Source organism: Rhinatrema bivittatum, chromosome 12 (assembly GCF_901001135.1).
Source record: "Rhinatrema bivittatum chromosome 12, aRhiBiv1.1, whole genome shotgun sequence".
Classification (NCBI taxonomy): domain Eukaryota; kingdom Metazoa; phylum Chordata; class Amphibia; order Gymnophiona; family Rhinatrematidae; genus Rhinatrema; species Rhinatrema bivittatum.
This window is the reverse complement of record NC_042626.1, coordinates 13429722-13442426: the sequence shown is the minus strand read 5'-3', so window position 1 is coordinate 13442426 and position 12705 is coordinate 13429722. Positions and strand designations below refer to the sequence as shown.

At 43.7% G+C, this 12705-nt stretch overlaps 1 protein-coding gene across 4 annotated transcripts in view; it reads right to left on the bottom strand.

Annotated features, from left to right (window-relative positions):
• Positions 1-4424: 4424 nt before the first annotated feature.
• The window catches only part of FKBP5 (FKBP prolyl isomerase 5), an 86513-nt gene continuing 78232 nt past the window's right edge, over positions 4425-12705 (bottom strand). For all 4 annotated transcript variants that reach the window (XM_029573429.1, XM_029573428.1, XM_029573431.1 and 1 more), the window contains 2 exons: positions 10031-10270; positions 4425-8132 (listed from right to left, as the gene is read on the bottom strand). In XM_029573429.1, the coding sequence (XP_029429289.1) occupies positions 8016-8132; positions 10031-10270 (357 nt within the window). In that variant the 3' untranslated portion in view covers positions 4425-8015. The remainder of the gene's footprint in view (positions 8133-10030; positions 10271-12705) is intronic.

Here is a 12705-nt window from a genome sequence, read left to right as displayed (position 1 = left end):
GAAGGCAGGAGTTAATTTCGGCCGGCCCTGGGAAAGTGTACAGAAAAGCAGAAAAAACTGCTTTTCTGTACACCCACCGACTTAATATCATAGTGAGGCCCCAAGTTGGAGGCCCCAAAAATTTAAAAAAAAAAAAAAAAAACCCAATTCTAAAAAATGTAAAAATCTGCCCACGGGTTGGAAGATGGACTCTCAATTCTGCCGGCGTCTGTTTTCCGAACCCGTGGCTGTCAGCGGATTCGACAATCGACGCCAGTAAAATTAAGTGTCAGCTGTCAAACCCGCTGACAGCCGCTGCTTCTGTCAATAAGGAGGCGCTGGGGACGCACTAGGAGAGTGGCCTGGGCGCGCGTTGGGAGAGTGGGCACTCTCCTTGGAGCGCCGGCTCTCCCGCAAATTTTATTGAATCGGCCCAATAGTGAATCAGCCTCAAAGCTGGGGATAGGAAGATAATACGTGTAGGGGGGGGCAGTGGCATTGAAGCTGGGAGAGTAAGAAACACCCTCTTTCCAGATTCAGTAGCTTATCCTGTTTAACTGATTTTTTTAAAAAGTAGTTTCAAATGCAAGTAGTGAAATTTCATCAGCAGCAAATCCCTCCGAGAGCTGATCTGATGGCTCAGTGGCAGAACTGTGCACTACCATACAGGAGATTGGTATCAGATTTCTTAGCCCAGCTTCTGCTCCTCAGGCTGGCCAGAGCAGGGGTTGTTGCAGTGATAGCACTGGGGGTGGGCTGGGAGTCTCTGCCAACTCAGAAGAGTGACCCACACCTAATGTCCAGATGCAGTGTGCACAGATACTGGAGTCCAGAGGGAGCCATGGACTGTGGTCGCAATGCCCGACTGAAGCTCATGATGCCATAGACCCACCAGAGGCCATTTTCAATTAGGCTGGGAGTCCAAAGGAGCAGGAGGAATCTGCAGGGACAAGACCCAGCAACCCAGGATGCTGGTATTTACTACCACCATCGAGAGAGCACGGTTAGCACAACCCTTTCAAAGGGAGCAGTGCATTGAGGTCATCACATGGACACTCAGTTTGGCCCCATCCTGATGTCACTGGTATATTTGTTTCTTAGCAACTCTTCATCCTTTTCCATGAGTGTGAATTAAAGAACCAATTTCATTTGTGAAACTCCCCTCCAACCCCATGAAAACAAGAACACAGCAACAGAAACACTGTTCAAGTGACTTTTCAGTGATCTGGACCCGGTGCCCTAGCCATGATATGTAGTGATGCAGTTCCTCGTCATAAACCCCTTTGGCTGAGCAAAATAAATGTAAGATGCCTTCATCTAGAAAGGCTGAACAGAAAAGCAAAGCCTAGGGAGCTCTGGAGGCCAACGCAGGGGGTAACCTCTAGTGGTTCAATAAAGTTCACAACTCGTAAGCAAGGGCTGGGTAGGTGCCCAAGGCAGAACACCTCTGCCAGCAATGGGGAAGGTCTCGCTGGTCACACAGTGACTTGAGTTTGCACCGGTTATTCCTCCCTGGCTGTGTTCGACTGCAGATCATGGATGTGATCCAGTTGAAAATCTTTCAGCATATTCCAATACAGAAATTCTACACCCATAATCTTCAGCCAGCTTTCCTTTTCAGCAGCAGCAGTTCTGACCTGCACATCTTGTACAAACAGTCACAGGGCACTGGTTGCGTTACCGCTTGTTCCTTGCAGCTTTCACGCTGTGCCATTCCTGAAAGATGAATACCTAGTTCTCCAGAACTACCCTTTTCTTTGCACTATGCTCATTAACTCGGCTTTAGTATGTGGCCGGATTTATTACCCTAATAAGAATTCATAGGGGAAACCAGTCAAAGATGCAACAGTGCATAACGACAGCTTCTCGGTCTTTCTACCGTATGTGTTACTGATAAAATGACTCCAACCTCAGGAACTGCCGCTCCCACAGAGCGATCTCCTAACTTGAATTAACTCCTCCTCTGCTAGGTGCTCTGCTCTGAGATACAATGGTGCATTCACAACTGCTGGCAAGTTAGATTCCATGTAGGGATTCTTCAGCCATGATTGTGAAAGCAAGCTGAAATGTGAGAGGGAGAGCAGATAAAGGCATGGATAAAGCATTTTAATTCTGCCTTCTGCCCTCCATGCCAAGGAGTTCTAGCCCTCCTTTGATAACTCCACTTAGGAGGGGCATCTGGTTTAAAGTGAAACTGCAGGGCACTAATTTCCACACTGATGCTTGGAAGTCACGCATAGATCTGCAGGACTGTTGGGTGGCAGTTTTATGTCGCACTATTGAAAACCAAAATCAAGACATAAATGGAGCTAATATACCCCTTAAATATAAGGTGATGACACTTTTAGACTGGACAAGCTAAAAAAGAGTGGCTCACTGAGTTATTGATTTAAGCCATATAGTGGCGATGTGCATTCATCACATCCGTTTCGGCGGGAACGCACATACCTTGCCGACTTTCTAGTACATGTGGGAAATGGAGAGTATGCGTGTATTTTTAATATAAGCGCGCACTGTTTTCCCGTGTGTACTAGAAAGCCTGTGAAGTACACGTGTACCCACCAAAACATATGTAAACTAATGCACATCCCTACCATATATTCCTATGGACTGCAGTGTTAGCGGACAGATAAGCCTTCTATAATTCCCACTGGTTTAAAGGAAAAAATTTGAAGCCATAAAAATATGGAAACGCAGTTAAAATGTTTATCTTATGCAGTAAGCAGTTAAAACTAAATATATATGCAATATCACCAGAATCAAAACTAGAGCTGTTAAACAGTTTTCCTTTGCAGGGATAAACTGGGCAATTAGGACACTTTCTGTGAAATTTCCACTAGCCAGTAAATGACCAAAAAAAGATCAAACTGGCTCATCTAGTCTGCCCAGCTGGAATCCTTTCACTTTGGATAGAGAAGCATACGGCAACAAAATGTAACCCAACACCAGCTCGCCATGCTACCACTGCCCTCCATCCCAGCCTCAAGCATGCACAGAATGGGTCGAAGTACTGGCCGCCGCTGCTAGGCCATATCAGGCTTTGTCATCTTCCTCTTTGAATTTTAAAAGATCAACATTTAATCCAACATCCAGGACTCTGTGTGTGTTAGCTTTCTGACAAGCCACCCAGCCACCAGAACCAGAAAGGCCACAGTTCCATGGTCTTTGAAGAATGGGTCATCTCAGCTGCTCTGTGCATGATACCCCAAATCATTCGTGGAAGTTGGATGCAGTCTTACTACTGCTGTTAGAGTTGCATTTACCGAGTTAGGCAGATCACCTAAATTGGCTACCTCTGTGACACCATTAGTTCATGCTTCCATTATCCCTTCACCTTTTGAAAGATATTATGTTTACCTTATGCTTTTTTGAAGTCTGTTATCATTTCAGCTTCCATGACCAATGCCAGGTACCCACCACCCCTTTCTGTGGAAAAAAGTGTCTTGACACTGATTTTGTCTATCCCCCTTCAGAGATGGTCAGGCGCTATCAAACTGGTTGGTGCACATCAGCTTCTCAGCCCCACTTTGGATGCAACATTTTGGCTAACAAATATCCTAATAAGGGGCATATTTGCAGTGTCACAGAGGGTCCTTCTAAACACTGACAACACAGATGGGGCCTGGGACGCACCATCTTTCTGGTTTGCCCAAGCCCATTAAGCACTCCTCTCACCACAGTACCTGAAAGAATCATGATGTATGAAAAGCAACGAGGTGTGTTGAGAAAACTTGGCATGGTCTTAGTTTTTTTTTGTAATTTGAATAGATATGTAGTGCAGACTTACGATGATCCCTTTTAAAGGATGATTTAACCAGAATACACAAAGGCAAAGAAGCTCCAAAATATATATCTTCAACCATCATAACAGGCACGCCAGGTATCACACCTTCATTCGCCTTATTATTAATCAACATATGACAGGTTAATTAAAAAAAAAACAAACAAAAAACACAAGCCAGTTGATATGACAAAAAAATTTAAAATGTGATTTATGCAAATGTACTTATCTTGCTTCTGAAGAAAAGTGCTTCACAATATATTTTGAAGGTTCTTTTCATTTTTGAATAGTTAGTGCCCCTCCATAGAGTTGATCTGACCTGAATATATAGACAGCGGAAGCAATATTTGGGTGGATTTTGTGGTGGAATTCTGTAGTACAGGGGGCTCTGCTAACCATACTGGACCCTGGATTCTTTATAGAATGAGATTCGTTTTATTGGACCACCATAAGAATTATTCAAAGAGGTACCATCTGAAGGGTGGACCCATGGGACTTTGAAAGTTCATGTGCAAAATGTTGGGATAATTCATACATTGGCTCAATAAAAGCAGCAAAGAATCCAGCAAGTGCAAGTGGAATGGCTTTCAAGATTATCTGTAAAGTCAAAGAAACAGAAAAGAAATGATTGCAAACTAATCAAAGAAACTCAGGAACAGGAAGATGAAAAAAATGTCAACTTTATTCTTTTTTTTTTTTTTTTGTAAATACCTTCAAGTTTTGAAAGCCTGCAGAGAAAGGCTCCCTTTAGGCAAACCACAAGTGCTTTGAAAACAACTGGATTGGGGGGATGGGAGGAAATGTCACCACCATAAAAAAAAACAAAACACCACCACCACCTAGGTCATTGAAAGGAAAAATAAATCAGACCTGGCTGGGTGTATTTTAAGGAAACCATTGAGGGCACATGGATCCTACCCCTTATGACAAAGGACCTGCAATGGCCTAGGGACAGCCAAAAAAAAAAAAAAAGTTAGGGTTATAGGTGCTATGATGAAACCGGCATCACGACGATGCCTGCAGACTTCTGCACCCCACAACAGTGATATTTACTTTTCAGTATTCAGGCACACGGTTTTTCACTTGCTAAGTCATGGCAGGGCTGGTGCCGCTGCAACAGATTTAATGGGATGCCGCCGCTGCCACGGAGTAATATCATTATGCTGGTACAGCTGGTGCCACCTAGCTTACCACCAGACACATCTGTAAGGTTTATTTCTTTAGAACTGGATGCTTACAAATTGTATGAGTTCTGCTTGACAAAAGTAGTTGAAGAGAAATCTGAGCCTTTTGTTAATGCGGGAAAAACGCAAGAGGTATTTTCTTCTAGGAGAGATGACAAAAGCCTGTAAACATGACCAGATGGGAGTGTAAACAGATGACCACGTGGGAAAGCGTAAACAGATAACCAGCAGGGAGGCAATATGCAATGAGAATAAACCCAAGGATTTGATACGATCACATTGGCTTCCATGATCCTTGTGGCCCTGCCACAATACTGATAGCAGGCATCTTACGGATAAGGCTACAGCTAACTCCTGGGAGCCTCAAGTGCTGTGCAATTCTTTTTTACTTCAGAAATTCTCCAGCATTCCTAAGGATTTTTGGGGCTTAATGCTCATATGCTTGCATTTTTTTTATTTTTGATAGACACAAGGCCATGCAGCACCGAGACCTGCAGGAGTCTAACTGGCATGGAGCACCAGGACACTTGCAGTTTTCTTGGCTTTGGGAGCTGGTGGAATGGGAGTACTGGGGTTCCTGCAAGCTTTATGATGCATTCACAGAACTAGCAGTACTGAGTACAATATTTGTCACTTTCTAATGAAGGTGAGAAAAAGCTCAGTAATAGAAGTCTGGCACATTCCAATAATTTGTGAGACATGCCACACTCCGGTGTCCATCCTACTCCAATGGACTTGGATCTCTCTTTCATGGGAGCGTAGGACTTTGTGGATCAGGATGTGCAGAATTTAAAATGCTGGGATAGCGACCGCATTCTGAAGGAGACAGAATGCATGGCACTATCTACACTATTCTGAAGGGCCTTTGGGGAATTGAAGTGCCACCGGCAGCATTGTGAAGGATTTGTGGCACTACCTGCAGCATTCCCAGAAATCTGTTAGACACTGTAGCGGTATATCTGCCTGCAGCAGACACTTCAAAAAGCATCGGTCTTATTTTGAAAGCAGAAATCTGATCCTCAATGCATCCAGTTTCACCGAAGGCAATGGTAGCCTGGCAGCTATTGTGCTGTGATCAGCTCACAAGAGGAATGGCAACATTAGGTGAAAGTTTCTCCCCCAAGCCATCCCCACAATTCAGAAGTTGCAGCTACGAAACAGTAGTATTAGATCTCTGGTCATTATGGCCACAGCATTTCAGTAAGAGCTGTTCTGCCTCGTTCTGCTCACTGATGATACCTTTCTATCATCTTCAGAGGGATAGCCGTGTTAGTCTGGTGTGGCAAAAGTGACAGGAGCGAGTGACACGCTCTCCTCGAAAGCTCATGCTTTAATAAATTGGTTTAGCTTCTAAATGAGACAGAATATGCTGTAAACCAGCTTCTTGGAAGTGTAATCTATGGTCCCTGCCGATGCAGCCCATGGGGCGAAACATGGTGACCGTGTCAGGGGACATCACCTTGTTTCAAGTGGACCTTTTTAATTAAACATTTGTGGCGTTCTGATACACCAATAAAAGTTCAACATTTTGTGTGATTATTTGTAAGGACTATTTGAATTTTTTTTTTACACTTTCCCCTCTACTGTTTAGCTTATAAGGTGCCACCTGACTCCTGTCACCTTTCTGCTGTTTTCAGTAAGAGATCGCCCACAGGGCAAATAAGCAGGAGAATCCCTTGCTTGTCCTTCTTTCAGGAAGGCACAATCCTTTTGCTGTTTTGCAATTTTCTTGCAGATGGGATGTTCGTGCTATATGATCACATCCCAGAGCCTCTAACCCCCTCATCCTTGTCTCACAGGATCATCATCTTTCCTGTTTATTCTTCTCAGCTGGGTCTTCAACTCTTCCTTTTTTTTTTTTCTGGTTTGAAACACCTGAAGAAATTCTGTTTAGAAAAAAAAACCCCAATCCCAGGTGTTAGCAAATCACTTCCTTAGCAGTTATACACATGCTCTTGCCCATGCAATCTGGATTGGTGTGCTATTAGTATGTTCATGTATGGGTATTCTCATTCTGTTGCCGTAAAGTGTGGGCTCCTGCTCCATGTGCCAGCAGCACGGGCTGCAAGAGACAGGAGGAGGCTGGAAACAGTGGCATTCCACAGCGAACTGGTCCATTGAGAAAGGCGTTACTGTCAATATTTCACACAAACTGACAGGTTAATAAAATCCTTCTCCTTAAGAACATGGAGTACTGCCTTTCAAAGAAGAGAAAGGAAGGCTGCAGTTCCACATCCAATGCTTCCCAGTGAACCAAACCCTGAAATCTAGTCTTGAGATACAGCCTTGCATTGCACACTTGATGATGCTTTTATATATCCAAACTAACAGCACCGGCTGGATTAAGGAACATGGAGACAGAAGGAGCAAGTAAGGCAGCTCAGGAGAAAATGTGCAAGGGTCATCATAGCATGGAGTCATCGTTCAAGCATTGCTGAACTGAAGTGAATCTTCCGTTTGATACTGAGAGACCCAGATCCCCAAGGGCCTACGTGAGACACAGGAAACATAGCACGTGCCACATCAGGATTAAGGTAATCTTCAGCGTAGGGAACAAGAGGGTAGAACGTCAGCTTTCATTTGTTAAAGTGTTTACAACTATCAGCGGCAAGCAGGCTACTTCCTGTTTCCTGTGCTGTTCATTGTGATCCATGACATGCAGATGGCACTTGCATCCACACAATATAACCTTTTTGGGATCACATGGCGCTGGCACCTCCACCACTGCATAAATGGGCGTCTGCGCCATCTAAGCAAGCCCCCTCACCTCCAAAACTACATAGTAACCGAGCTGAGCTGCCAAAGACAGAAAAGCATCCCAAGGCCAAGAGCAGCGGGTTCTGGTTCCAGACAGTCTCTCTGCATACACCTCATGTTACATCATGATCATGGCATGAGCTGCTGAGGGGGTTGTCTCATTTTTCTCTTCTCCTTGCAAAGCTTCTGGGAATTGTTTTGCCCCCCAACGATCACACAAACTGGAACAAGCTTTACAATAAACATACTTTAGTCCTGTGCTCAGAATAAAGCTGCAGACAAGCGACCAGATTCAGTATGGTTTCCTTTTTCTTTCATACATCACCCTCCAGCTCTTTGACTTCGCTCACTGGTTCCTCATTCCCCTTCTCACGTAGAGCAGTTTCCGTGGTCTTCTCTTCTGGTTGTTTGTTACTAGGATCATCTACCTCCTGGAGAAAAAACAAACTGCCTGCTGTTAGGAAGAAGAGATTAGCAGAACCTAAGTAGTAAGTTTAAAGGCTTCAATCTGCTACTTTAGCAAGAACACATACACAGCTGTAAAAAGCTTGGGCTGAGAGGATAGGAAATGGATTTCTTTATGGTTCTTTTACAAGACTCAACAACCGTTAAGAGCACTACACGCAGCTTGACGGGCCGACGCAATAAAGTGCACTCGGCCTAGCGCACAGGCTGACTCGAGGCCGGACAGGCATTAGACTAACACGCGATGCAATAAGGGGATTAGCGCGTACAAACGCATAGCTAATAGCGCTCATCGCACATCAATGTCATGTAGATGAGGCTCTAAGCTATTACCCCCGATGCAAAAAAAAATTGCCGTGTGCCTGACGAACACTTTTTAAACACAGCAAATTTAACATCAGCCCCGGAGGTGGCGTAAAGTCTTGCCTCGCGCCAAGGGCTCAACGAAAAAACAAAAAAATATTGCTTTTCTGTGGTTCCTTCTACTTAGTATTGTGCACAATATACAAGCTCCAGGCTGTGTACATTGTGCCAGTAAATTATCTGCGGCGGGATGAAACAGACACTTGTATTGAGTTTTCCTAACCCGCACATAGCCATGTCTCCTGGGCACCCGATGCTTTTGAGCACTAGGGATAAATTGTGCGCCCCTGGTGCATCCTTTTTAGCGTGGCAGCTCATTATAATATTGCATCGTGCGCCCAGGAGAGGTGGATGTGTGCGGGTCGAATAAAATGGGCGCCCAGTTTAGACTCACATTTTTACGCACGTGATATTGCATCGGCCCCTCGGTGCTTTTAACACTGTTTGCATTGTCACACGGGGCTCTGGGTGATGGAACCTCTGGACATGCACAAAGTCCCTTGTAGGTAACATTGCGGAGGGGATGATCTGAATTACAATACATGCTGAATCCAGAATAGAGACATTACAGGGGTGAAAGCAGGGTCTCAGGAAGGATTTAAGTCTCACTGTTCTTCTTTATTTATTGCCCACTTTTTTTGAACAATTGTTCACACAAGATGGGGTACAAAAACTTAAGTAAATAAAGTTTTGACAACTTAGATATACAAAGGTACAACAGTATAAACAGACATGTACAAATGGTTACTGCTTAAATAAATGGACCAACAGAGGTCACGCTATAAGGCAGGCCATGAAGACATGGGCCTTGTAGATGCTGCAAGGAATCGAATGTAGGGGAGAGGAGCAGGGAGATTAGAGTACAGAGTGACTCGTCTGGGCAGGATGCATAGGGCTAACGAGTTATTAACTTCACCCATTAATTAAGTGACAGACTCTTCCACAGCATCAACAGAGGACCTAGAAACAGGTCTAATTACAAAGACTGTGTATTATGAAAAGGGCCTGGAGTGGCAGAGTAGCCTAGTGGTTAGAGAAGAAGCAGGCTGCGAACAAGGGAAGCCAGGGCTCAAATCCTGACGACACTGTAGCATGCGGCAAGCCACTTCACCTTCCATGGTCTCAGGTACAAACAATCTGAGCCCTCTGGGGACAGGGAAACACAGTGAAGTACTTGAATGTAATCACTCATGAAGTTTCACGAAAGGCAGAATATAAACAAAAAGATCTCTGACGTCTGCCTCTCACCGTAAAGGAAGAGGATGGCGTCAGTGGAAGAGTTTTAGTAGAAAGGACATGAAAGGGATTCCAGTCCCATCCACAGATTTCTTTGATAGAATGAGTGTGGTCTTACTCTGCTTGTACACAAACACACACTGTCTGTGCAAGTGCAAAACCATTGTCTTACTTCTCCCATTCTCTCCAGTGTCATGGAGACACAAAAGAGCGGAGCGACAATCATCTTAATCCTCTGTACCCCGAGCACTAGCACCATACATACCTTTGAATCTCTCTCTGCGAACTTCTGGAACATATTGGCATAAATTCTCTTATCCCGCTCATTGTGTTCTTTTGCCTTTCTCTGGCACACCGTAATCTGTGCCTTTGCTGCTTTGTTTTGTGGATTTACTTCCAGCACTTTTTGAAAATCACATTTTGCCAATTCAAAATCATTCATCAGCAATCTGGCCTCACCCCTCCTATACAGGCCCTTCTCGTTATTTTGGTCCAGCCCGAGTGCCTGGAAAAACACAAAAATTCCTGCATTAAGGAGACAATTTTCAAATATTCTGCCTAGGTGCAAAGTCAGCAGAACTTGCAGCTCTTTTTCAAAGTGTGAAAGTTGCCCATGGACATTGCCCCTGCTTTTTCTGCAGGCAAACAGTGCACAAAGATGTGAAAATGCAATCTCCATGCATTATCTTCCAAGCCCGCCCTAAACCTGCCCCCAGGAACATTGTCCCTGCATGGTGCAGAGCTCTGTATACACTCTACCGGGACTCAGTGCGAGCACATTTTGGTAAAACTGCTTTGAAAGTGGTGCTTTCAGAAGGGAAATTTTCAGACTTTTCTTCGTTTTGGGACAAGTCAGTGGGTACTTCTGTACCAAGTTTCCAAGAGAAAGTGTGCATTAACTTTGAAACTTGCTGTGGGTACAAAGTACCCAAGGGACTTTCAAAATTGTTTCTGTGTGCATAGATTTTGGAAGAAGACATGTTGACTTGAGAATTCATTCTACGTGCACTATTTTCCAATCTCACTCAAAAAGAATTCTCTCTTCGTTCCTCCACTGAGGCAGGCTCATTTGGTTAAAACCTACAAGCTTTTTCAATAGCAGGCCCAATTTCATGGAACTCACTTCTACTGTCTCTTCAGCAGGAATCAAACTATTTAGAGAGTAATTTTCAAATGGCACCACACAGCTGCATATATGTGCAATCATGGCCATGCAGAGATCTATGATCGTATTTTATAGCCTGTCCATATCATATACGTGTGTATTATAAAATATGCATATGTCTAGCCCCAACACATGCACATATGTATGCTTAATGCATGAACACAAGAAAAGCATTGAAAGCAAGTATTTCAACGCATTAAACGTGTGCACTTTTCCTACTAATTTAAAAAATATACATGCGTATATTTTATGCGTAAAAAGAAACGATGACTTGCTTGCATAAAAGCCGACTTATGCACAGAAGTTGGTGTGCATAACTGTTAAAATGTGCTCGCAAATGAAACTATCAGTTTTCCAATTCCTCTACCAGTTAGCCCAGGTCTTCTCCAGTTCATAGAGACCCTCCTGGTTCTTCAGCCTGAACTCACCCTAGGTCACTCGGACTTCCCAGCCCGCTAATAGTGCACAATAAACAAGTTTCATTGAACAAGATAATTAGCAGATTCAGAACTACACAGGTTGCCAAATGTACATGCCTAACTCTTGGCCTCATCCAGGAACACCCTAGAAAGCCCCTTTGTTTCATGCATAGATGTGTGTGAAACAAAGTATGCGTGTACTTTTCATGTATATAAAAATCGATGATGTGAGTACCGGCGACTTATGCACATACACGCTACATTTTATGCACGCAACTCTGAAAATTCACCCCTTAGGTTTTAGGGAAAAGGCGAAAGCTTTGTTTTCAGCAGGCTTCTGGAAAGTCTGCTGGTTTTGGTTTTTCCCCCCCCCCAAGGGCCGTGATTGTAATGTTACCTTGCAGAGTTTATTGGAGATCTTTTATTTTATTTCTTTGGGCTGTTTATAATTTGTTTGTTGTATGTGTTACCAGTGTCTTGGTTTTAACTATTAATTTTGCATATTTGCATTTTTATCTTGTAACCTACTAGGAGCAAATATTTCAGACAAGTGGGATATAAATATTCCTAAAAAATACATGCATACATATGCAACCTAATAACTTCAAAGTAACATCCTTACACTTGGCAATACCCAGCCTAACAACTTCAATGGTACATCCTTAATGTTCAGCAATCATCAACCCAACAGTTTCAATGTAACATTCTTACTCAGCAAGAATCAAATCAACAATTTCAATGTATTATCCTTACATTCAGAAACACCTGACTCAACAGCTTCAGTGTTACGTCTTTACACATAGCTTCAGCGTAACATCCTTCATGACCCACACAACATTAATGCAGCGTTCTTACTCTCAGTAAGACCCAACCTAACAGCATTGGTGCAAAACACTTACACTCAGCAAAGATTCAAAACAAAAACTTCAATCTAACAGCCTAGAACTCAAACTTGACTTAACAGCTCAAACATAACATCCTCACATTCAAAAAAGTGCAACCAAAAAGCTTCAGAAACACACTAACAGGCCGATACAGTAAAAGTCGCGGGAGAGTGGGCGAGCGCACAGGCCACTCTCCTGTGCGCGCGATTTAGTATTCAAATGAGGGCCCGCGATAAAAAGAAGTGCTAGGGACACTAGCACGTCCCTAGTGCCTCTTGTTTGACAGGAGCGGCGGCTGTCAGTGAGTTTGACAGCTGACACTCAATTTTGCCGGCGTCGCTTCTCAAACCCGCTGACAGCCACGGGTTCGGAAATCGGCTGCTGGCAAAATTGAGCATCTGGTTTTCAACCCGTGAGACGATTTAAATTTTTTTTTTTTTAAATTTTTAATTATTTTTTTACTTTTGGGACT